General features: G+C 42.1%; 1 protein-coding gene across 2 annotated transcripts; it reads left to right on the forward strand.

Moving 5' to 3' along the window:
- The first annotated feature begins 1064 nt into the window (after nt 1–1064).
- On the forward strand, nt 1065–27761 carry LOC126317053 (secreted protein C-like). Of its 2 annotated transcripts, none has more exons than XM_049993406.1 (2): nt 1065–1145; nt 27107–27761. In XM_049993406.1, exons 1-2 carry the CDS (start codon nt 1110–1112, stop codon nt 27440–27442), a joined length of 372 nt encoding a protein of 123 aa, XP_049849363.1. In that variant the 5' UTR covers nt 1065–1109; the 3' UTR covers nt 27443–27761. The 2 variants fall into 2 exon arrangements, with proteins under 2 accessions (XP_049849363.1, XP_049849142.1); XM_049993185.1 differs by lacking the exon at nt 1065–1145 and adding an exon at nt 7436–7538.
- Nucleotide 27762: the final 1 nt, after the last annotated feature.

Consider the following 27762-nt stretch of genomic DNA (forward strand, 5'->3'; position numbering starts at 1 on the left):
GTGTCATGAAAGGAGAGTATAAGATGAACATCAGCAAAAGCAAAATGAGGATAATGGAATGTAGTCGAATTAGTTCGGGTGATGCTCAGGGAATTAGATTAGGAAATGAGACACTTAAAGTAGTAAAGGAGATTTGCTATTTGGGGAGCAAAATAACTGATGATGGTCGAAGTAGAGATGATATAAAATGTACACTGGCAATGGCAAGAAAAGCGTTTCTAAAGAAGAGAAATTTGTTAACCTCGAGTATACATTTAAGTGTCAGGAAGTGGTTTCTGAAAGTATTTGTATGGAGTGTAGCCATGTATGGAAGTGAAACATGGACGATAACTAGTTTCAACAAGAAGAGAATAGAAGCTTTCGAAATGTGGTGCTACAGAAGAATGCTGAAGATTAGATGGGTAGATCATATTACTAATGAGGAGGTATCGAATAGGATTGGGGAGAAGAGAAGTTTGTGGCACAACTTGACTAGAAGAAGGGATCGGTTGGTAGGACATGTTCTGAGGCATCAAGGGATCACCAGTTTAGCATTGGAAGGCAGTGTGGAGGGTAAAAATAGTAGAGGGAGACCAAGAGATGAATACACTAAACAGATTCAGAAGGATGTAGGTTGCAGGAAGTACTGGGAGCTGAAGAAGCTTGCACAGGATAGAGTAGCATGGAGAGCTTCATCAAACCAGTCTCAGGACTGAAGACCACAACAACAACACAAATAAAGTAATAATTAAAGATTATGTACTACGAACGATTGTATCGACTGTAGACACACCTGCAGAAGCAATTGTAGATTTACGTTCCTCAGTTATTTTTGTGAGCGGGACGCATCTTTTTGTTTTAGCAGCGAGCCAAACGGACGCTTTTCTGCTATTACGGCTGATTTATACGGCACACCGCCATCATCATTTATATTTTGAAGAGGCGCAATCACACTAGGCGCACTCGCATATTATTGCATACAGCAACTTATTTAATGCAAGCCTCATTGTAAATTTATCGTTTGTGTGTGATAATTGAATATAGTGATATTACTTAATATTTGTTTTATTTTATGTTAACAGCCGTCCTCCTCTATACTGTGTCTTGACACGGCGGAAGGTCCCGTGTTCATGCACATTAATAGTCCAGGACGAACCATTTGTCCGGTGAGTAAAGGTTTTCGGATTCCGATGAAAGAAATTTGAATTTGGAGAGATATCCACAGTCGAATTAAAGAATTAGAACGGACCACACACAGAAAGCCACTGTCAAGCGCGCCTAACCACAGTAAAGCATTTACAAACATTATTAATTTAAGAAATTACTTAATTATTTTAATAATATATTTAAATAACAGTCATCCGTGCGCGATCTAGTCAGAATTAATAATAAAAGAAAATCTGAAATCACTTACGTAATATCGCTCTGGCTGCATAGTACGCACATCAGACACCAATAAAATAAAATACATGGGTCTACAGTGAGAGTGAAATGTCACTATAAGCGCTGATTAGCCCAGTACACATTAAATGTTCTCTGGACCACAGACCATGCTCGCAAAATTGCACGGTATATGGTGATTCATCATGGTACAAAAAAGTCTTTCCATTGTTCCATGGTCATAGCACCGCTTCACACGTCATACGAGGTCGCCATTAACCTGTGACAGAATGATGCATGGCTTACGGCTTCGTCCCACGCAGGGAAGTCACAGCGTAGCAGCGGCCAGCAATTGCGTAACGCTGCCGTGGAACATCAAGTGGTGTAAAGGTGTGCTCAATTTCGTAAATTTCTCCTGTAGGTGTTCCATCACTTCAAGTTTCAGAAATTTACTAGTAATCTCGTAATCGGATAACAACGGGGTCTTCCTTTTGTTTACGGACATTTAACCGCACTAATAAAAGACTGACTTTCAGTACAACGAGGTAAAAAACTGCATTTCGTTACAGTTACCTAGTGACAGTCAGCTCCTGAGCATTTCCGAACGAAGAGAGGCAAAAAATTGATAATTGCGCCCCCCTGCCCCTCGAGCGTTTGGGATGGGATGTCAAAAATTTAAAAAAAAAATCAATTTTCCAAAAATACGTTCATATTCTAGTGCACATGTTTCTGAAGAGTTTGATACAAATGACATACATGTTCGAGGAAATGTAAGACACGGTCTTTGGTTTTAAATGTGCCAAAGTGCAGTGCCATGCCTCTTCACGCATCATTGTTTTATCGCAAGTCACTGTATTTCGCTCTGTGGAATTCAAATGTGTACATTTTGTAATGGAAGCCATCAAACCTATATTCATGACAGTGGAAATTAAAATGTCCTGTGATGCCTCTCCTGCTCCCAGTCTACCGATTTCACATCCTATCCCCCCTCCCGCCTTAAAAATCAAAATTAATACTGGCTGTGATTATTTGAAACCGGAAGAACAAGAACTCTTCAGAAAATTTGCACTCTTTATTGCCTATTAGTTAATAACTTACTCTTTTGTGTGACATAAAATTAAACATAGGAAACATAAAACCATTAAAGCCAAGAGACAAACAAGACAGTACACATTTCTTCAGTCCTAAGGTCCCAGCATTTTCTCTCTCTAATCTTGCTGCAGCTTCACATGGCCTGCTTTCCTTTCTGCAAAAGAATCTATTACCCCATCAATGTTCGTCAAACGTCCAGCTACTTGAAAAATCAAAATGTTGTTGTCTAATACCGAAAAACCTGGTAATACGAATAGTACTCATGAATGGTGTGGTTTCTCGATTATGTCTATTTTGTCACTACCTGCTATATAAAACGGAATGGGCCTTTCTGATATTGCAGCAGTTGTAACAGACGCTAAATAAGCGAGACTGTTTTGGCAAAAACGGACATTTTTGTCTACCTCATTTTCATAAATAACGTGACAGAATATAATTCACGAACTGTCAATAACAAATGCCTCTTACATCTACTACAAGTAAAAAGTTTTATGTTAGGAACTGGTTTTACGTTTCATCAGCTCTAGATTCTCAAGCTTGAGATCGAAAAGTAGTAGTACGAAATTTTTATGTAAGTTTGGAATCGTCATATTCTTCCACATAATTTGTGCAAAGTCCCCGTTTCTTTTCTTTCTTCGTTCTAACAGACAATCTTGTCATCAGCAATTCTGTAACTATTCCTGCCATTGTCGAAACTTATTGTCCAGTTAACTTTACTAACCCTTCCAGAATCACCTCACATCGATATCTCAAAATCCGTTTATGAGGCATGAGGAATGTTACAGATATTTCAATATGACATTGCTGGTGTGCATTAAAGGGGGACCGGCCGGTGTGGCCGTGAGGTTCTAGGCGCTTCAGTCTGGAACCGCGTGACCGCTACGGTCGCAGGTTCGAATCCTGCCTCGGGCATGGATGTGTGTGATGTCCTTAGGTTAGTTACGTTTAACTAGTTCTAAGTTCTAGGGGACTGATGACCTCAGATGTTAAGTCCCATAGTGCTCAGAGCCATTTGAACCATTTTTTTTTTTTTTTTTTGGCAAAAATTTTGTGTCAAAATATCATTTTCTTGGATGCCCCCAGAATACTTATATGTAATCTTTCTTAGCGTTATTCTTGTTAGTCGTTTATTTCCGCTCTGGTAGTCTTATCATTCGCACACCCAGTTAACCATAAAAATAAATAGCAATTGGCACTCACCCCGTTCAGATTTATTTGGTTCAGCTCATATAGTCCCAACCGCTTTTGTCTGCGGGAAATTTTTTCATCTCTAGATGCAATGGCGATTCCCCTGCTGAGACATCACGTACACTATGCACGCATTCAAAAATCGACTTATGATTCGTTCAGGAATCAACTTAGAATTTGTTCAAAAATGTTTAAAAACCAATAGGGCTGCGTTCCAAAGTCATAGGAATAATCGATAACACAACGTGCACTGGATGCTAGGCGCTTTGTGAGACAAAGTTTCTTTCTTCAAGAATAGCCGCCTGGTGTGGCCGTGCGCTTCTAGGCGCTTCAGTCTGGAACCGCGTGACCGCTACGGTCGCAGGTTCGAATCCTGCCTCGGGCATGGATGTGTGTGATGTCCTTACGTTAGTTAACTTTAAGTACTTATAAGTTCTAGGGTACTGATGACCACAGATGTTAAGTCCCATAGTACTTACAGCCATTTGAACCAATTTTCTTCAAGAATATGAATTTGGCGCTCCCTGAAATTGACGCCCGGGGCAAATTTCCCGGTTTGCCACCCCCTCCCTCCCCCCCTCACTTTAGAGCCGGGCCTGGTGAGTGTTCGTTCCTGTAGCTAACAAAATCATCAGCGACATTGTACGTACATTGAGACCATTAGCGCCCCTTTTACGTTCGTCAGTGCTTACCCAATAATTTTCGTATCACTTTTCTGTCCAGTACGTCTTACTGAGTCAAAATCTGAAAAGATCTAATGATCTACCTTCGTTATCAGTCGATGACCTGACATAGAATGTCTTTTGAACATGAAAAAGAACAGAAACTACCATATTAGGTATGTCTGGTAGTAGCAAGACATCTTTTGCAAACAAAATGAACATTATGACTCACAAGTGATGTTCCCTGAACCCACGCTGATTGTTTGAAATAAAATTCGTTTTCACCAGGAATTTATAACATTCTAATTTAAAATAACCTCTATTCCGGCGTCCTACAAGAGATTATGTTTGTGTACGTTCCTCTGTTATTCTGTACATCTGCTCTTTTATCCTTCTTATTAGCAGGTGTGAAATGCACCCTGTTCCACTCACTTGGGACGGTTTTCTCTCAGAAAATATAAACCAGCAAAGAGATAATTCCGCTTCGAATTCCGTGTACCTAATAACTAAGTGAAATTTCTTCACTGCCTGGCAACCTGTTCGATTTGCACAGTTTTAATTGATTTACAGTACCGTGATAGATAGTGTCAGTATCGCCCATTTCAGAGTTACTGCTCGGGTCAAACTCTCGCTTCCCACGCCCGGGTTCGGGTTCGATTCCCGGCGGGGTCAGGGATTTTCTCTGCCTCGTGATGGCTGGGTGTTGTATGATGTCCTTAGGTTAGTTAGGTTTAAGTAATTCTAAGTTCTAGGGGACTGATGACCATAGATGTTAAGTCCCATAGTGCTCAGAGCCATTTGAACCATTTTTTTTTTTTTTGGTCAAAATGTGGGCGGTAGTAGGATCGTCTTGCGTGAAAGCCTTTACAGAGTGGGATAAGCTTTCAGCTTTCTGTCTCTTGCCTACAGTTTCGACACAAGAGAGATTTTTGACAGACTAGATGGAATGTTGCAGTCCGTTTACTGATGTAACTTGTCTTCAGGAAAGGGAAAAACACCAGAGAAGCAGCTCTAACATTGCGCTTAATAATGGAGGAAATAAAATAAAGGTTCCGGAGTAGGATTACAATTCAAGTGAAATGAGATCAGTGATAATATTCGGTGATAATATTGCTATTATTAGGAAAACGAGGAAGTATTGCAAGACCTGTTTTGTCGAACGAACAGTCTGATGAGCACAGAATATGGACAGAGAATAAACAGAAGAGAAACGGAAGTTATGAGGAGTAGCAGAAATGAGATAGGCGATAAACGTAACCTCAAAGTTGGGGATCACGAAATAGGAGAAGAGAAGGAATTCTGCTGCCTTAGAAGCAAAATGAAACATCTGCGACGAAGCAAGGAGGACATAAAAAAGCAAACTAGCCAAAACAAAGAGGGCATTAGTGACTATAAGATCGGCCTTAAACTGAGGCAGAAATTTCTGAGAACTTACGTTTGGAGCACAGTATTGTATGGAATTGATTAATATATTGTGGGGAAAGCGCAAAACAACACAATCGAAGTGTTTAAAATGTTTTACTGTAGAAAGATGTTGAAAATTATGTAGACTGATGTGATAAGAAATCAAGCGGTTCTCAGCACAATCGCCTAGGAGAGGAACATGTAGAAATGGTTGTTATAAGAAGGGACGGGATGGTAGAATATTTACTAAGACTTGAAGGAATAACTACCGTGGTACTTGAGAGGCTGTACACGGTAAACGTTGTTCAAAAAAATGGTTCAAAGGGCTCTGAGCACTATGGGACTAAACATCTGAGGTCATCAGTCACGTAGACTTAGAACTACTTAAACCTAACTAACCTAAAGACGTCACACACATCCATGTCCGAGGCAGGATTCGAACCTGCGACAGCAGCAGCAGCGCCTAGATCCGCTCGGCCACAAAGGCCGGTTGATAAAAGTTGTATATGGATACGAAGATTATGGCAAACTATTTTATAAAAAGTACCCCTACAACTGTTAGTGGGCATTAATATTGGGAGCGTACAACTTTCGCAGTTATGATGGCCTGAACTATGCTTGGGGCACTTACAGTGAGGTATCTGAATATCTTTGGAGGAATGGCAACCCATTGTTCCACAGCAGACGAAACTACAGAAGATAGTGTTGTTGTTGGCTGGGGTCTGGAGCGAAATGTCGAAGGTCCATTGGGTTCAGGTCGGTACTGTGGGCAGGCCAGCCCATTTCAGGTATTTTATTGTTCACAAACCATTGCCTCACATATCCTGCAGGGTCCATTACTTATACAAACAACCATTGTTTCCGAACTGTTCCCCTGATGTGCACAGTACACACAGCTGTAAAAGGTGTCCTTTCACATTTAAACGTTCGCTTAAACATAATTGGACACAAGCCTGACCACGAAAGTACCAGAACACCATGTCTTCCGTACTTCACTGTTGGCACTGGACATGATGGCAAGCAACTTTCTCCAAGCTTCACCTCCTATGGCACTGCCACAGGAGATAGAGTGATTCATCACAGCAACTCGCTCTTTCCCAGTCTTCCACTCTCCAGTGACGTAGCTTATTACACCGCCTCGGTTAGCGCTGACTGCAGAATTGTGTGTCTTATGCGGAGCTGCTCGATCATTGTACACCATTTTTTTCTGACTAGCTATGCACGATCATTGAGCTGTCTGGGCTATCAGAAGCACTGTGAAACTCACGAATGATTCCTTCCACAGATTTCACGCGAATTTTTCCAGTCACCCTCCGCAATGTTCGACGGTCCCTGTCAGGTGCTTTTCTATTCCTTGGACACTTATTTCGATGTGGATGTGGAATGTGTTTATCTGCATAGTGATGTTTTTATATAGAAAGTGTTTTACAGTCACGATTCTTCTGCGTTTGTGAAATTCGAACTGAATGTTCTCAGTTCGTTACTGGAATGATGAGAACGGACTGGGCTTTGGACCCCTCTACCCCACAAAACAGGTGGAGTGCTTTAACCCCACCGCGGCCTCGCTCGGCAGAGCTGCCTAGAGCTCGGCTATTAAGCACGCAGCCGGGCAAAGAGCGAGCACGGGAAACTGTCCGTCGCGATAGCACTCGAGGGTCCCACGGCCGGAAGCTCATAACGGCTCACATGCGGCATATATGGACGCGCGCAGGTGACACAGCGGGTGTGCAGTGTTGACATGGCGACCGGCAGTGCGACGTTGCTGCTGCCGCTGGTGCTGGCATTCGCGCTGTCCGCCTACGGGACTGCTGAGGCTAATGAGCTAAGTCATCGGTATGTTTTTCCAATCTACAACTACAAGAATACTCCGCAAGCCATCTGACGGTGTGTGGTGACGGCTGCTTCTGTTACCACTAACTGATCCCCCCCTTCCTTGTTCCCCTCTCGAGAGTCGCATGAGAGCTATAGCGCTCGGTAACCCTGTGTATTAGCTCTAATTTCTCGATTTTCCCGTCTTGGTCGGATGTGGGAGGAAGTAATGTGTTGGCCGACTCCTGTCGAAATTTCAAGAACGAATCATTCCGTGCCGGCCTCTGCGGCGAGCGGTTCTACGCGCTTCAGTCCGGAACCGCGCTGCTGCTATGGTCACAGGTTCGAATCCTGCCTCGGGCATGGGTGTGTGTGATGCCCTTAGGTTAATTAGATTTAAGTAGTTCTAAGTCTAGGGGACTGATGACCTCAGATGTTAAGCCCCATAGTGCTTAGAGCCATTTTTGAATCACTATGTGATGCACAATGCCACTTCTGTGCTGTGTGCCACTGGAGTTTGTTGTACATCTTCGTAACGCTCTCGCACTGACTAAGCCATTCCCTCAGTCCTATTTGGGGTCCCCAATTGATAAAGAAGAATTCCAGAATGAGATTTTCACTCTGCAGCGGAGTGTACGCTGATATGAAACTTCCTGGCAGATTAAAACTGTGTGCCCGACCGAGACTCGAACTCGGGACCTTTGCCTTTCGCGGGCAAGTGCTCTACCAACTGAACTACCGAAGCATGACTCACACCCGGTACTCACAGATTTACTTCTGCCAGGAAGTTTCATATCAGCGCACACTCCGCTGCAGAGTGAAAATCTTATACTGGAAACATCCCCCAGGCTGTGGCTAAGCCATGTCTCCGCAATATCCATTCTTTCAGGAGTGCTAGTTCTGAAAGGTTCGCAGGAGAGCTTCTGTAAAGTTTGGAAGGTAGGAGACGAGGTACTGGCAGAAGTAAAGCTGTGAGTACCGGGCGTAAGTCGTACTTCGGTAGCTCAGTTGGTAGAGCACTTGACCTCCAAAGGCAAAGGTCCCGAGTTCGAGTCTCGGTCGGGCACACAGTTTTAATCTGCCAGGAAGTTTCATAAAGAAGAATTGGTTGAACAAGCGCGTTGCAAGACGCGTGTCTTGCACGTGCTTTGCCTTCTATCTGTTTCATATGGTCGTTCCATTTAAAGTCGCTCTGGATAGTTATTTCAGATATTTTATAGTAAGTACTGTTACCAGCAATTTCTCATCAACAGTGTAGTTGTACTGTAGTGAATTTCGTTTCATGTGTACACACATCATATTGTAGTTATTTACGTTCAGGGTGAGTGTGTGGAAATAGTCATTGCAGAATAATGTGGCTGGTAGATGAGCAGAAGACGGCGCAAGCTTCGGGAAACCGGTTGTGGTGGGGGTTGTGGGCATGCGGTCAGCATGCTGCATGGGAAATGCCGAGCAGTGGTGAGAACGTGGCGTTCTAAACTGAAGCCTGTGCTCACATTTTCTGTAAATATTAAGTGGAACCCCTCCAAAGCCACAGTGCCATGACAACCATCCAAAAAGACCTGCAATCATCTCTGCTTTGGTTAGAACCTAAAAAGAATTCCACCGGAAAAGCAGCGGCCGCGCGGGAATAGCCCAGCAGTCTCGGGCGCTGCAGTCATGGACTGTGCGGCTTGTCTGGGCGGAGGTTCGAATCCTCCCTCGGGCATGGATGTCTGTTTGTCCTTAGGATAATTTAGGTTGAGTAGGTTTAAGCTTAAGTACTGATGACCTTAGCAGTTAAGTCCCATAAGATTTCACACACATTTGAATAGCAGCGAATTATTTTCGCCTTACTTGTTAACTAATTTTTATTTTCATAAAAAAATATAGGTAGTAGATTTTAAGTAAAAGCAGCATTTCTCTTGTTGCCACGTTAGAATTTGCACCTTTCGCCAAAACACAGTCAAGTTTCCACATGTCACCTCACTTAGATGATGTGTAGACACAACTAAGAGAGAATTCTGATACAGTGGTTACTTAAGTGAGGAATTGAGGACAAGTAAGGTCAGTAGCTGTTGTTCCAGCACCCACAGCATTTTTTGTTTCACCAGCTATCGATGGCCCTTACAAATTACATTCTTTAATCGAAAAAGTCTGTAATTTGTAGAATAAAACAGTAGATAATGAAGTTTTGCATACTAAACTTATTGTAAAATAGTCTCCTCTTTGTTTGCTGTCATTTACCAAATCCTCACTTCGATATCTCAAAATCCGTTTATGAGACATGAGGAATGTTACAGATATTTCAATACGACATTGCTGGTGTGCATTAAAGGGGGGCCGGCCGGTGTGGCCGTGCGGTTCTAGGCACTTCAGTCTGGAACCGCGTAACTGCTACGGTCGCAGGTTCGAATCCTGCCTCGGGCATGGATGTGTGTGATGTCCTTAGTTTAGTTAGGTTTAAGTAGTTCTAAGTTATAGGAGACTGATGACCACAGATGTTAAGTCCCATAGTGCTCAGAGCCAAGCCATTAAAGAGGGAAGGACGTCAAACGGGCCGACTTGGAGCAGGAGAGGCACCATAGGACATTACAATTTTCACTATCTATACTTTTACAAATAAATTTATAAAACTTTATGAACATGACCAGGAAGGATTCAGAGTTCTCACTCTTAGCAGTGGCAGTTCGAAAACATAAGGAAATAATTTTTTTACATGTGAAGTTTCATGATTTTTTTCACTTAATAATGGCAGCATTTGTTGCTATAGGTATACTTTTCTTCATAAGTAAGAGAGATTCTTTGATGAATTTTGCACAGCATACTAACTAAACTTAAAGGTGTATGAAATTTTCTGTATCTATTACTAACTGTGGTAAAAATTGAGGTAATTAACTATAATATTTGTGTTTTTTCTAAACCTGAAGTTTAAAATACAACAGCTCACTCATTTTGTCATAAATCAAATAAATTCTAGAGTTCCATACACCTGTAAGAAAAGTATGTATGCGGTGCAAAATTCATCGAAGAATCTCTCTAACTTATGAAGAAAAGTATACCTATACCAACAAATGCAGCCATTAGTAAGTGAAAAAATTATGAAATTTCGCACGTAAAAAAAATTTATTTTGCTATGTTTTCGAACTTCCACTGCAATGGGTGTGAATCCTGAATAATTCCTGGTGATGCTGACAAAGTTTTATGAATTTATTTGTAAAAGTATAGACACTGGAAATTAAAATGCTCTGTGATGCCTCTCCTGCTCCAAATCGGCCGGTTTGACGTCCTACCCCCCTTAATTTGCTCAAGATTGGTGACAGATAGAGACCTTTATCCAAGTGTAAAGAAAAATTCAGTATGTTAGCTAGATTTCATACGCAGTAACATATTTCGCAAGTGCATTAACACAGAATCATAGCGACCCCAATTTCTCATTGCAATCTTTTTCGAATTTCATGCAGTGTTTTACCTATGTTCAAATGACACAAATATGACCGTTAACGAAATGATCGGCAAATCATTACGAAGCTGATGTATAAAACTAAGTAATGCAAAACTGAAAATTTTTACCGAATAGGTCCTGTAAAATCGTTGGAGAAAGATTGCAGGGCGAACGCCTCCATTCTGTCATCGCAGCACGTCGCTAAGCGACCGGAAGCGGCAAACAATGTCGACCCTACTCAGCGCATACAAGAAGTTCGCACGTGTTTGCCGGGCGGGATTAGCCGCGCGGTCTTACGCGCTGCAGTCATGGACTGTACGGCTGGTCCCAGCGGAGGTTCGATTCCTCCCTCGGGCATGGGTGTGTGTGTTTGTCCTTAGGATAATTTAGGTTAAGTAGTGTGTAAGCTTAGAGACTGATGACCTTAGCAGTTAACTCCCATAAGATTTCACACACATTTGGACATTTTTTGGCTCGTATTTGCGCAGACAGCACAGTAGGAGAGGGGATACTGGTAGTTGTGGGGGCTCTGACCATGGGGTAGCGGAGGTGCAATTGGACGGCTGAAGCCTGTGCACAAAGGAAAATCGCGTGCAACTTATAAGTTCCAGCAGTTGTGTCTGAAAACGATCGGTTTAACAGTGTATGTCAGTATGATCAATAATTCAATGTTCAAATGGCTCTGAGCACTATGGGACTTAACATCTGAGGTCATCAGTCCGCTAGAACTTAGCACTACTTAAACCTAACTAACCAAAGGGCATCACACACATCCATGCTCGAGGCAGGATTCGAACCTGCGACCCTAGCAACCTCGCGGTTCCGGACTGAGCGTCTAGAACCGCTAGACCACCGCGGCCGGCTTCAATGTTCAAAGTTAACACACTTGCTATAGTGACTTTTGGCTTCAAATCTGAATTTCCGTGGATCCTATTGTCCTCCATATGCATTTGATGACATACTGGTTCAATATACCGACAATTTGAAGGAAACAAAGAAGAACGTTCTTAAAAATTTCATGCTGTTGGAGGGAAAAGCAATTAAAAACAGTGGTCAGGTCTATGGAGCACGCAGAAACGAAATAAAGGTGGAATTTGAGGCAGCGGTTAAGGTTCTCGTGGATGGGGGTATAATGGGGAGATCTGATTCGATTTTATGAGAGACAGAATTTATGAAAATGTTCCTAATATTTGAGATGCGGGAACTTTATGAGCTACTACAGGATACGGGTGACAGAGTGTAAATGGATATGGAAAGTGAGAGGAAGTGCATTCCATTAGTAGACTTGGAGCGGTAGAGATTACTACAACATTTAAGGATAAGAAGCTGGAGTAGATGAGGGTCTTTTAGGTACGTAAGTGGAAAGATCTAGTCCCATGGTTTTCTAGTTAATAATTTTAGCAGGTTTTGTGTATTGTGGCCTTTCTTTCGGATAGGAGTCATAGCTTTTGATAGAGTTTTAGTCCAAGATGTTTTAGTTAGGTGAACTGGACGGTTGTGTAATGTGAGATAGATCTCAAGGGCGAAAAGCTCGCATGGTTTACCCTATTACTGTCTCATGTGTTTTGCAGGATTGTTGGAGAGATATAATTAGTTACATCATGAGATTGAATTATTGGAGTTCGAAGGATTGTTGGGACGAATGGGCGATGGGTTGCATAACAAGGAAAATAATGTCATCATGATATCGAAGTGGGATACAGAAGAGAATGGCTTAGGAATATCGACTGTGTATAGGAGACGAAGGAATGGTGATAGGACGGGGCCTTGGGGAATGCCAAAGTTGAGAGGAAAATAGACTGACGGAAAACATCGCAACACAAATTTTAATTAATGTAGAGTAATGAAATTTTGGGAATACATTTGTCTAGGAAACATATGTAAGTCATTAACACTATACAATCACATGTTAAGTAAGCACGACGTAAGCAACTGCAAATGTGAAGTTCTGGTACATTAATGAGTGGTGTAACCGCCAGAATGGTGAATGCAAGCACGCGAAGGAGCATGCAATGTACAGGTGCCGGATGTTAGTTTGTGGGATGGAGTTAGATGCCTGTTGCAGTTGGTGGGTCACTCCAGGGACGGTGAATGATGTTTGTGGATGATGCTGGAGTTGTCGTCCGATGGTGTCCCGTATGTGCTCGACTGAAGACAAATCTGGTGATCGAGCAGGCCAAGGCAGCATGGCAACACCCTGTAGAGCATGTTGAGTTACAGCAGCGGTATGCGGGTGAACATTGTCATCTTGGAATGCTTTTCACGAATACAAACATATAACACGTGAGCCTCAGTTGCAAATAGAAACCAATCTTTACCTAAGTTTCAGCCAAAATAATTTGGCCTTCTTCAGAAGCTATTGACACTAAACTATTGCATGACTAAGTTTCGCCATGTCAAGTATAAAACTATAGCACCATAGTACCCACTCATAAATCCATATTACTTAGCTGAAGAGCAACATCACGCCCCACTGCGCGGACGAGGTCGGTAGGCCGCGAGAGCTGAGCTGGAACTAATTGCAGCAAGCAGCTATGTTCGAGCGCTGTTGGTGGTCGTGCACATGCGCGCGTGGAAATATAGGTGCATTAAGAGTAGCTACCTTTACGTTAGGAATTGGATTAACATAAGTATTAAAAATGTTAATGGCGTAATCTGTAACCGAACTTACTTCTGAGGAGAACGAGAACCCTGTAAACGGATTCGGAGCCCGTAAGAAAGACTAGCTATTACTCGGCAAAATTATTCGTCAGTCTTTAATACATTACTATTCGACTAAAGAAAGTGGAGTCAGGCGTCGGCGACTACAAAGGCACCGTAACATCAGGGCCGGTGAGGCAAATGTTGAAAACCTTCGAAAAAGTTCTTATTTATCAATTGCAACTGGTCATTAAGTAGGTTTTCTTTACAAAGAAATAGATGTTTATAGATTTGCAACTCCTCAAGGATGTCAAGCCCAGTGCCTTTAACCTCGCAGTTTAACAGCTCCGTTATTCGTTGGATTGGGAACATAGGCCAATGGAACAAGGTGTCGGCAGAAGTCGAGCCACGCGACCCATCACCACTTTTCGTGGGTGTGAGTTCTCTACATCTACCCGAGAGGGCTCTCCCTGTCTGGCCGGAGTGGCCTGTAGTGATTGCTCGAGTTATTCCTTCGGAGCAGCTCTCGGGGCCTGGCGACCTCGTCCGCGCAGTGGGGCCTGCTATTTCTCTTCACCTAAGTAATGTAGATTTATGACTGGGTACTACGGTGCTATAGTTTTATACTTGACATCCCCCCATGAACCATGGACCTTGCCGTTGGTGGGGAGGCTTGCGTGCCTCAGCGATACAAATGGCCGTACCGTAGGTGCAACCACAACTGAGGGGTATCTGTTGAGAGGCCAGACAAACGTGTGGTTCCTGAAGAGGGCAGCAGCCTTTTCAGTAGTTGCAGGGGCAACAGTCTGGATGATTGACTGATCTGGCCTTGCAACATTAACCAAAACGGCCTTGCTGTGCTGGTACTGCGAACGGCTGAAAGCAAGGGGAAACTACAGCCGTAATTTTTCCCGAGGACATGCAGCTTTACTGTATGATTAAATGATGATGGCATCCTCTTGGGTAAAATATTTCGGAGGTAAAATAGTCCCCCATTCGGATCTCCGGGCGGGGACTACTCAGGAGGATGTCGTTATCAGGAGAAAGAAAACTGGCGTTCTACGGATCGGAGCGTGGAATGTCAGATCCCTTAATCGGGCAGGTAGGTTAGAAAATTTAAAAAGGGAAATGGATAGGTTAAAGTTAGATATAGTGGGAATTAGTGAAGTTCGGTGGCAGGAGGAACAAGACTTCTGGTCAGGTGACTACAGGGTTATAAACACAAAATCAAATAGGGGTAATGCAGGAGTAGGTTTAATAATGAATAGGAAAATAGGAATGCGGGTAAGCTACTACAAACAGCATAGTAAACGCATTATTGTGGCCAAGATAGATACGAAGCCCACACCTACTACAGTAGTACAAGTTTATATGCCAACTAGCTCTGCAGATGATGAAGAAATTGAAGAAATGTACGATGAAATAAAAGAAATTATTCAGATAGTGAAGGGAGACGAAAATTTAATAGTAATGGGTGACTGGAATTCGAGTGTAGGAAAACGGAGAGAAGGAAACATAGTGGGTGAATATGGATTGGGGCTAAGAAATGAAAGAGGAAGCCGCCTAGTAGAATTTTGCACAGAGCACAACTTAATCATAGCTAACACTTGGTTTCAGAATCATGAAAGAAGGTTGTATACGTGGAAGAACCCTGGAGATACTAAAAGGTATCAGATAGATTATATAATGGTAAGACAGAGATTTAGGAACCAGGTTTTAAGTTGTAAGACATTTCCAGGGGCAGATGTGGACTCTGACCACAATCTATTGGTTATGACCTGTAGATTAAAACTGAAGAAACTGCAAAAATGTGAGAAATTAAGGAGATGGGACCTGGATAAACTGAAAGAACCAGAGGTTGTACAGAGTTTCAGAGAGAGCATAAGGGAACAATTGACAGGAATAGGGGAAAGAAATACAGTAGAAGAAGAATGGGTAGCTCTGAGGGATGTAGTAGTGAAGGCAGCAGAGGATAAAGTAGGTACAAAGACGAGGGCTGCTATAAATCCTTGGGTAACAGAAGAAATATTGAATTTAATTGATGAAAGGAGAAAATATAAAAATGCAATAAATGAAGCAGGCAAAAAGGAATACAGACGTCTCAAAAATGACATCGACAGGAAGTGCAAAATGGCTAAACAGGGATGGCTAGAGGACAAATGTAAGGATGTAGAAGCTTATCTCACTAGGGGTAAGATAGATACGGCCTACAGGAAAATTAGAGAGACCTTTGGAGAGAAGAGAACCACGTGTATGAATATCAAGAGCTCAGATGGCAGCCCAGTTCTAAGCAAAGAAGGGAAGGCAGAAAGGTGGAAGGAGTATATAGAAGGTTTATACAAGGGCGATGTACTTGAGGACAATATTATGGAAATAGAAGAGGATGTAGATGAAGACGAAATGGGAGATACGATACTGCGTGAAGAGTTTGACAGAGCACTGAAAGACCTGAGTCGAAACAAGGCCCCCGGAGTAGACAACATTCCATTAGAACTACTGACGGCCTTGGGAGAGCCAGTCATGACAAAACTCTACCAGCTGGTGAGCAAGATGTATGAGACAGGCGAAATACCCTCAGACTTCAAGAAGAATATAATAATTCCAATCCCAAAGAAAGCAGGTGCTGACAGATGTGAAAATTACCGAACTATCCGTTTAATAAGCCACGGCTGCAAAATACTAACGCGAATTCTTTACAGACGAATGAAAAAACTGGTAGATGCAGACCTCGGGGAGGATCAGTTTGGATTCCGTCGAAATGTTGGAACACGTGAGGCAATACTGACCGTACGACTTATCTTAGAAGAAAGATTAAGAAAAGGCAAACCTACGTTTCTAGCATTTGTAGACTTAGAGAAAGCTTTTGACAATGTTGACTGGAATACTCTTTTTCAAATTCTAAAGGTGACAGGGGTAAAATACAGGAAGCGAAAGGCTATTTATAATTTGTACAGAAACCAGATGGCAGTAATAAGAGTCGAGGGGCATGAAAGGGAAGCAGTGGTTGGGAAAGGAGTGAGACAGGGTTGTAGCCTCTCCCCGATGTTATTCAATCTGTATATTGAGCAAGCAGTAAAGGAAACAAAAGAAAAATTTGGAGTAGGTATTAAAATTCATGGAGACGAAGTAAAAACTTTGAGGTTCGCCGATGACATTGTAATTCTGTCAGAGACGGCAAAGGACTTGGAAGAGCAGTTGAACAGAATGGACAGTGTCTTGAAATTAGGATATAAGATGAACATTAACAAAAGCAAAACGAGGATAATGGAATGTAGTCAAATTAAATCGGGTGATGCTGAGGGAATTAGATTAGGAAATGAGACACTTAAAGTAGTAAAGGAGTTTTGCTATTTAGGAAGTAAAATAACTGATGATGGTCGAAGTAGAGAGGATATAAAATGTAGACTGGCAATGGCAAGGAAAGCGTTTCTGAAGAAGAGAAATTTGTTAACATCGAATATAGATTTATGTATCAGGAAGTCGTTTCTGAAAGTATTTGTTTGGAGTGTAGCCATGTACGGAAGTGAAACATGGACGATTACTAGTTTGGACAAGAAGAGAATAGAAGCTTTCGAAATGTGGTGCTACAGAAGAATACTGAAGATAAGGTGGATAGATCACGTAACTAATGAGGAGGTATTGAATAGGATTGGGGAGAAGAGAAGTTTGTGGCACAACTTGACTAGAAGAAGGGATCGGTTGGTAGGACATGTTTTGAGGCATCAAGGGATCACAAATTTAGCATTGGAGGGCAGCGTGGAGGGTAAAAATCGTAGAGGGAGACCGAGAGATGAGTACACTAAGCAGATTCAGAAGGATGTAGGTTGCAGTAGGTACTGGGAGATGAAGCAGCTTGCACAGGATAGAGTAGCATGGAGAGCTGCATCAAACCAGTCTCAGGACTGAAAACAACAACAACAACATGGCCAAACTTTGGCATGCAATAGTTAAGTGTCAATAGCTTCTGAAAAAGGCCAAATTATTTTGGCTGAAACCTAGGTAAAGATTGGTTTCTATTTGCAACTGAGGCTCACGTGTTATATGTTTAATTATCACAGTTGCTGGCGGGGCTGAACGATGTTAAAAATCCTTTTCAAGAGTGACAGCACAACAGGTCGAATCACCGGAGTCACGTACAATTTTCAGTCACGGTTCTTGGGATAACCACTAGAGTGCATCGGCCCCCAACTGGCCCACTTCTACTCAACACATATCCATCACTGGCACCGAGGCACAACCGGTTTGTGTTGACACCACTGATGTCGCAAATGGCGATGCTTTGATGACAATGGAATGCACGCTACAGATTGTCTGGCTCGCAGCTGTCCTTGAAGTAACAGATTTGTAACAGTTTGTTGTTTCACTGTGGCGCCAACTGCTGCTCAAATTGCTGCTCCAGATGCAGTACAATGCGCCAGAGGCATATATCGAACGCGATGATGTACCCTCTCGAGAGTGTCACGTGGCCGTAGGAGTCCTATCTTCTCGTGAGAACCGCTGCCTGCTATAATTTACAGCAAACCATGACTACATGAGGCAGCTACTGACATTCCATTAATTCACTCAGTACAATGTGGAGTTGGTCTATATAAGGGTCCTAATAAAGTCACTACGATGACCAGGTGTTGGGTGATTTTATGGTACGATTCCATTGGTTTACTTCGGGAATGCAATTGAGTTTTAAGACAAATTCTTTTACGCTTTTTATCGTTAATATTGCTGCAGCTGTTTGTCGTACCACATATAATACGACCTAGACCACACATAAGTAACTATATATACTGACATGGTCACATTTTCTTGTATTTTAATTTATTTTATTGTTATTTATGTTGGTTAATTTTTATTGAAAAATGATTCTTCAACCGTTCCACTGGACATACGAATGTATGCAGTCCATCTGATGTGTTGCATGGCCTATTACAACTGCGTGGTGCGGTTTTATGAATAACAGCGTGCACATCCAGGCCCCGGGAGTAGACAACATTGCGTTAGAACTACTGACGGCCTTGGGAGAGCCAGTCCTTACAAAACCCTACCATCTGGTGAGGAAGATGTGTGAGACAGGCGAAATACCCTCAGACTTCAAGAAGAATATAATTCCAATCCCAAAAAAAAGCAGGTGTTGAAAGACGTGAAAATTACCGAACTATCAGTTTAATAAGTCACAGCTGTAAAATACTAACGCGAATTCTGTACAGACGAATGGAAAAACTGGTAGATGCCGACGTCGGGGACGATCAGCTTGGATTCCGTGTTGGAACACGTGAGGCAATACTGACCTTGCTACTTATCTTAGAAGATAGATTAAGGAAAGGCAAATCTACGATTCTAGCATTTGCAGACTTAGAGAAAGCTTTTGACAATGTTGACTGGAATACTCTTTCAAATTCTGAAAGTGGCAGGGGTAAAATACAGGGAGCGAAAGGCTATTTACAATTTGTAGAGAAAGCAGATGGCAATTGTAAGAGTCGAGGGGCATGAAAGGGAAGCAGTGGTTGGGAAGGGAGTGAGATAAGGCTGTAGCCTCTCCCTGATGTTATTCAATCTGTATATTGAGCATGTAGTAAAAGAAACAAAAGAAAATTCCGGAGTAGGTATTAAAATCTATGGAGAAGAAATGAAAACTTTGAGGTTTGCCGATGACATTGTAATTCTGTCAGAGACAGCAAAGGACTTGAAAGAGCAGTTGAACGGAATGGACAGTGCCTTGAAAGGAGGATATAAGATGAACATCAATAGAAGCAAAACGAGGATAATGGAATGTGGTCGAATTAAGTCGGGTGATGCTGAGGGAATTAGTTTAGGAAATGAGACACTTAAAGTAGTAAAGGAGTTTTGCTATTTGGGGAGCAAATTAACTGATGATGGTAGAAGTAGAGAGGACATAAAATGTAGACTGGCAATGGCAAGGAAAGCGTTTCTGAAGAAGAGAAATTTGTTAACATCAAGTATAGATTTAAGTGCCAGGAAGTCGTTTCTGAAAGTATTTGAATGGAGTGTAGCCATGCACGGAAGTGAAATATGGACGATAAATAGCTTGGACAAGAAGAGAATAGAAGCTTTCGAAATGTGGTGCTACAGAAGAATGCTGAAGATTAGATGGGTAGATCATATTACTAATGAGGAGGTATTGAATAGAATTGGGGAAAATAGGAGTTTGTGGCACAACTTACAAGAAGGGACCGGTTCTGAGGCATCAGGGGATCACAAATTTAGCATTGGAGGGCAATGTGGAGGGTAAAAATCTAAGAGGGAGACCAAGAGATGAATGGACAAAGCAGATTCCGAATAATGTAGGTTGCAGTAAGTACTGGGAGATGATGAAGCTTGCACAGGATAGAATAACATGGAGAGCTGCATCAAACCAGTCTCAGGGCTAAAGACCACAACAACAACAACAGCGTACACATGTGTTCGTATTTCATGCGTTATTTGAATAAAACAGGGAATACTATTAAGAACGGCATGACATAGGCAGAAGCATATGTGCCCTAATGTTACATATAGTTTTAATGATACACACTCTATCTCTTTGAGCCACTTACATAGTTAACATGATATTTGTAAATTGTTAACGTATGTTTATATTTTTTATAATTTTTTATAATAGTAAATTTCTTCTACTCATTGTGCAGGGGCCTGAAGATGGCATCAATGTAATGTCGAAACTGGTAGCACATAGAAGTTTATAAAATAAAATAAATTTCTACAATACATACGGCTGTTGGTAAATTATTGCATCAAGAAAAAAAAATTTTCAGTGGCTGCATTCCTGCCAAGTCTTTCTACAGTATCTGCAGTATCCAGCTTCTCGTAGACCTATTACACGACCTCGTTAAAACACAGTGAGGTGTCGATAAGGACGTCTTTGTCACCTGAAAGCATTTCTGATTTGACATCAAGCCCCCACGTCCAATCGCAAAGATAACTAGCGCGCGCGACCGTGAAAGGAAACCTGAGTTGCATCCTCACAGTGGTGCTAGTAGCGCCACTCTGCGGCGAATGGCGCGTAATTTGAATAGAGATCGTCTTTCGAATGTAGAAACACGAGTACCAACTTTCGTTTATGCCGCACAACGCCTTGTTGGGGTTGAAATTTATTTTCATCAGTGTATTAATGATGGTGTTCATTGTTATACAGAATGAAATGTGTATTCTTATAGAAGAACTGTCGAAGAAGTTCCACCCAATAATATCCAAACAGCAGACTCTGTACACAATTTATTAAAATGCCAGTACTAAACTCTTAAAAAACAACAAATTCTATAACTTAAAAAACTTAACAAATGATTAAAGAGCGACCTTTAAAAACAATAACGGCGGCTTGCCACCATAAAATCAAGAACCATTTACAATAGTGCTTTTAGAGTTTACCCAAAAGACAAAATCCAATAATAAGTTAACTTAGCATTACAATTTAAAATGATTTATATAAAAAACTTTGAGAAAGATAATGGCGCTTGGCACCATAAAATGAAAGAAACACAACACACAACCAGTAAATATAATAACAAAATAATAATTTGATACAACCAAAGGGCGAGGGCTACTACCAACAGAATCACAGATGAGCGAGCTCTCAACCCCTCGGAGCCTTCCCACGAGAAACGGTCCCCGAAATAAACCGTGTAACGTTGTTGCATTAATTTTTTCTGAAAGCGGTGCTGATAGACAATAAAAGCGGGTTAAAAGATGTGAGCTATCTGAGGCAGTTAACCTTGGATTACTGCGCAACTGTTCCACCAGGCATCCAGTCTAGCTTACCAAATTCCCAACCAGACCAACATTAATTATAATCTTTTAATAGTCATACGAAAAGAAATAAATCAGTTTATATTCGGAAATTTATTTTAACATTGGTCATTGAAATTTCAGCATAATAAGCTTGAGTCATAACTAAGCTGATGCCTTATTTAGGATTGTGAAAATGTGAATTTGTAATTTTACGGAACACATCAAATATGGAGCCAAGATTGGGAGATTGCATACAACACTGCATTCATAAAATAACACACGAAGAACGTTGAAACATATGCAAAAGGAAATTAACCACAAACAACCGATTCAATTTTCACCCAAAGAAGTTACGTTCGTAGCGCAATCCTGTCCGTCATGTAATTACCACACACTGGTATACTAAATTCATTCATAGTCTCTGTGAAATCTTCCCGAAAAGAATAGCTGAGGGCTACTTTGATGATTACACCGCATGCTTCACGTGGTCAACTTGGTTTTTACAAAGAGTGTAACTCCACAATAATTTTGATAATTAAAATAAATTAGATCGAAAAGCAATTTACAAACGAAAAACCTCGAGCTGGTTACTATCGTCTTACTATTAACCTGATGGGTCAAACAATTGTATAAGCACGTGGTACTGGTCTCACAAAGTACACCCCACGTGGGTTGAACATAACGAAAAGTCGCTATATTGAAAAATATTGTCAAGACGAGACGTTATAATCTCACGCACATTCGCATTTAAGATTGATGATCTTAGTTAGAGTTACTGATCAACACATGGTTCCACTTTACTCACAAAGTAGTGACAAAGCAACTACCGGAATATATTCTGAACTTCACACTCGAATTACACTGCGTTGCAATTTAAGATAACATTAGATATTTTAGAGCTAAACCTGAAATAAAGGTCATTAAATTTTCAGTTAGGCTGATCTTAAGAAATACATTGTCCTACGGACTTAGCAGACACGCGCTTACCACTTCAGACGCTCGCCACGGACAGACTGACCTGCGGGGCTCCTACTGAGCGTGCTTCACAAATACAAACGGAAGTGACCAGAGAGGCAGCTCCCTATACCAACATGACAAGGGACGGACAGGACCATACTAAGAATAGAAACCTCTTTGCTTCTAGAAAGCGTAGCTACCTGTTCCGACGTTGGTCCTACTGTTCTCTAGCAGACAGGCTTGTCTGCTACCATTAAGCATGCAATAATAAATACATTTGTTCATTCATTCTTTCACACAGAAGGGAAGGGGGACAACAGTATCTTATCAAATATAGTATATAAAAGAAAGCGGATGTAGGTTCCGTATGAGACTGTGTGACATGAATTACATATAAACTGTGTTTTAAAGTGTAGTAGTGTGAAAGATCGTTCTTGTTTATGTGTAACACGTTCCACTGCTCAGTCTCCTCCCAGATAGTCAGAAACACCATAGTAAATTTAAAAGAGGAATTTATGGCGTAAATGACAACATATTTAAGAAATTAACATGAAAGGAATCCAACAGAGACCTTTCATAACCTCAACGCTCCGGGAAAAGACTGTGCACGGTATTTTCTGGCCATGCTAGAACATTCCCAAGCAGGCTTCTCACACCCAACTTAAACCAAAAATGTAAAGAAAAGGCCAATGGTCACCAGCTACTTACTAAAACACAATAATTTCAACACATCTTTAGAATCTACCAATTTCAAAGAGAAAAAACAATCTATGACACCTATTTAAGAGATAGTGTGGACCTAATTCGCTCAGCAAATAAAAACAATGGTTCCTGTGTCATTAATATGAAAACAATTTCTGGTTGTTACCCTTATGGAGTTCACCAGTATTTGCTCATTGCAAGATCCAACTGATCACAGGAAAATTTATGACTATTTATTAACAAGTAAAATTTATGAAATTAGCAAAGGTGCCACAGCAATTAAAAAAAGAACATGAAAATAATATCAGTATTATAAAGCAGAACATTGCAATGCACAATCCGCAAAGGCAAAAAAAGGTAAGAGAAAAAACATGTTTTACAAAGTGGTTATTGCAAAAATTTCTATATCTTATAAAACTAATAATTTGTAGAATTAAAATAACTCGGTGGCACTAATTTAATCACTCTACTATATTTCAGTTAGTTAGCAAACAATGAGCACTGTGTCATTATACTGAAACTACAATTAATTATGTGATTGTTACCCTTATGGTGTTCCTGACTATAAATATGCCCCATGCAAAGACTAATCGATCACAGTCCAATGAGAATGAATAGCTATCTGACTGATAAACGAAGCAATGCCACAGGAATGAATTTACGAAACAAAATAGCACAAATCTAATACATCAGACAAGAACAAACATTGATCAATAAAACAGCTCTGAAAGTACAATAGTCAACGTCTAAAAGAAAAAAAACACCTGCAAAATACAAGAGACAAAGTCTAAAAAAAAAAGCCTGCAAAATACAAGAGTCAGTCTAATTAACACCAATAAATCAAACCCCTCCAAAACACATGACTCAAAGTTTCTCTGAAAGAACACACGTATATGCGAGGATGATACTTAGTGGCTCTGGACTAAGAACCGTGTAATCACTGTTCACTGGCACACTCAATAGTTCCACTGTTCCTAGGCACAATATACGAGGGGGGGAAGGGGGGGGGTTCGTCCCCGCAGCTGTCAGTAGGGATTTTTTTGTCCATCTGTTGCGTGCAGTCCCGCCGTCTCTGCCCTCTCATGAAGTTTCTCTTGGTGGCCCGTGTCACGTACATCTCGATTTGGTTCCATGTTTGTGTTGTCAAATTCGTGCGGTATCCTCGTTTGACACGCCAGGTTGATATTCCTGGGCAAGAATGACAATGGCTCTTCTTTGTGCCACTCTTAGCTACCAGAGAACATCGAACTCTGATTTGTTCATTCATTCATTCACACAGAAGGGAAGGGGAATGACAGTATCTTATCATATTCAGTATATAAAAGAAAGCGGATGTAGGTTCCGTATGAGACTGTGTGACATGAATTACATATAAACTGTGTTTTAAAGTGTAGTAGTGTGACAGATCGTTCTTGTTTATGTGTAAAGGTAACACGTTCCACTGCTCAGTCTCCTGCCAGATAGTCAGAAACACCCCAGTAAATTTAGAAGAGGAATTTATATTTATGCCGTAAATGACAACATACTTAAGAAATTAACATGAAAGGAATCCAACAGAGACCTTTCAACCGCTGAGAGCTCCCCGACATGCCTCCCACAACTGCCCATCACTTACGCACCTTGGTTATGTGCTCTAACACACGACAGATAATAACAGAAGAAAAAATTCAAAAATACATTATTACATCCAGACACCACATGATAACCACGGCGACGTAAACTTGGGCGCTCTTAAGAAGTGCCGGAAGCCAACACACAAATCTCAAACAATTCTTGCTTCTTAAAACGAAACAATAAAAGCCAAGCCCACATGAATAGGCAAACCACAGTCTTAGAAGTGCCTTAACGACACCAAATGCGACTATTCCACCAAGTTAATAATAACACAGTAAAAAAATACAGAACATATTACTAAATGCTGTTGCTCAACCAAATTGACGAGATCGTGTTGTTCAGGTCCCAGAAGACCACAATATCAAGCGGCAATAATTCACTATGTATATATAGTACAAAACCGCCCTTCTTAGGCAGCCGGCCGCAGTGGCCGAGCGGTTCTAGGTGCTACAGTCTAGAATCGCGTGACCGCTACGGTCGCAGGTTCGAATCCTGCCTCAGGCATGGATGTGTGTGATGTCCTTAGGTTAGTTAGGTTTAAGTAGTTCTAAGTTCTAGGGGACTGATGACCTCAGAAGTTAACTCCCATAGTGCTCGGAGCCATTTGAACCTTCTTAGGAGAGACTTTACCTAACACATCGACTGCCAAATGTACCATACATGAACGAAAACTCCAGGCAGGAGTCCAGTTGAGCAAATAAAGTAGTACCAACAAATATCGTAACGAGCCACAAACAAAGCAAAAAGTTCTAACAACACCGTCTCACATGAGAAAAGTTCAGAAACCGCTGCTGGAGCTTCCAGGGGAAAATCTGAAGAGTCAACAAACCCCACAACCTGGCAGACGACTCTAAAATTCAGCAACTAGCTGTCTCCGGGCCAGAGTATCACAGGACCCCACCGGACCTCCACATCAGACAGGCAGGAAGAACAAGTACGCCGACTCCAATTAATCACCAACGGATGGCCAGCACAGCGGCGAGTCGCCTCCGCCCCAGACCACTCTGCTCATATTGCGAGGCACAACAACCTTAGCGCTTGTCACTAGCAGCGACGTCATAGCAAATCGCCACCGGAGCGCCACCCGCACCAGGGCAGCAAACTATAATGGATTTCAGTGCGCGCTCTGAACAAGATCACAGGATAGCGGCGCGCGCCATATCACAGAACACTGCCCCCTTGTTTTACAGGGTGTTACGAAAAGCTACGGCCAAACTTTCAGGAAACATTCCTCACACACAAAGAAAGAAAATATGTTACGTGGACATGTGTCCGGAAACGCTTACTTTCCATGTTAGAGCTCGTTTTATTACTTCTCTTCAAATCACATTAATCATGGAATGGAAACACACAGCAACAGAACGTACCAGCGTGACTTCAAACACTTTGTTACAAGAAATGTTCAAAATGTCCTCCGTTAGCGAAGATACATGCATCCACCCTCCGTCGCATGGAATCCCTGATGCGCTGATGCAGCCCTGGAGAATGGCGTATTGTATCACAGCCGTCCACAATACGAGCACGAAGAGTCTCTACATTTGGTATCGGGGTTGCGTAGACAAGAGCTTTCAAATGCCCCCATAAATGAAAGTCAAGAGGGTTGAGGTCAGGAGAGCGTGGAGGCCATGGAATTGGTCCGCCTCTACCAATCCACCGGTCACCGAATCTGTTGTTGTGAAGCGTACGAACACTTCGACTGAAACGTGCACGAGCTGCATCGTGCATGAACCACATGTTGTGTCGTACTTGTAAAGGCACATGTTCTAGCAACACACGTAGAGTATCCCGTATGAAATCATGATAACGTGCTCCATTGAGTGTAGGTGGAAGAACATTTGCGCCCAATCGAGACATCACCAACAATGCCTGCCCAAACGTTCACAGAAAATCTGTGTTGATGACGTGATTGCACAATTGCGTGCGGATTCTCGTCAGCCCACACATGTTGATCGTGAAAATTTACAATTTGATCAGGTTGGAATGAAGCCTCATCCGTAAAGAGAACATTTGCACTGAAATGAGGATTGACACATTGTTGGATGAACCATTCGCAGAAATGTACCCGTGGAGGCCAATCAGCTGCTGATAGTGCCTGCACACGCTGTACATGGTACGGAAACAACTGGTTCTTCCGTAGCACTCTCCATACAGTGACGTGGTCAACGTTACCTTGTACAGCAGCAACTTCTCTGACGCTGACATTAGGGTTATCGTCAACTGCACGAAGAATTGCGTCGTCCATTGCAGGTGGAAGAACAAAACTAAAATGAGCTCTAACATGGAAATTAAGCGTTTACGGACACATGTCTCCATAACATATTTTCTTTATTTGTGTGTGAGGAATGTTTCCTGAAAGTTTGGCCGTACGTTTTTGTAACACCCTGAATTAATAACATATTGCTGTTAAGACTGTTCTACACAATCGGAGAATTAACATTTATTCAGGTCATTTTATATGGTTGTTGCAATGTCACACATTTTAGGGGTAAAAAAGCATGTCGATTGTAATGTGTTGCAGGGAAGTATCGGCATGGCTGGCTTCGGGGCCACGGCCGGGACGATTCGCGAGAGGCACAAGGTCGGGAAGCAGCTCTGGCGGCAGCAGCTCTGGGGGCAGTCGGACGTCCAAGACGGGGACGAGCTCTGGGGGCGGTGGAACGTCCAAGACCGGCTCGACGAGCACCGGCGGCCGGCGGGCGTCAGACGCGGGGCAGAGTTCCGGGCACAAGGTGAAGGCTACCACCAGCAAACCGTCGTCCACTGGCCTCTCCGCGAGCGGCCGGCGGGCGACAACGACGAGCAAGACGACGACCACCACCACTGCCAGGGCGCCGTCTCCCACTGCAGCAACTAGCGCCAGCTCACCGGCGCCCGCCTCATCGACGACACTGCAGCTACCCGTCTACAACTCGACGAGCACCCCCACGTCTGCTGCACACAGCAGCGAGTCTGCCTAACTAATACGGCGAGCTTGAGACGTAAATATTATTGTGGCAGTGTTCGTTTCTGTGACCTATAATGGAGAAAGAACCAGTAACAATGATGAAGATGTGCACGTGTGTTTGCCTGTCCTTGAAGCTTATACTTCCGCTTTGCTACTAAATGTTGAATAACTATTTCAAGTTTTTTTCTACAATATGTATTCTACTTTCAATAAATCCTCATACTATAACG

This window comes from Schistocerca gregaria, chromosome 1 (genome assembly GCF_023897955.1).
Source record: "Schistocerca gregaria isolate iqSchGreg1 chromosome 1, iqSchGreg1.2, whole genome shotgun sequence".
NCBI classification, from domain to species: Eukaryota; Metazoa; Arthropoda; class Insecta; order Orthoptera; family Acrididae; genus Schistocerca; species Schistocerca gregaria.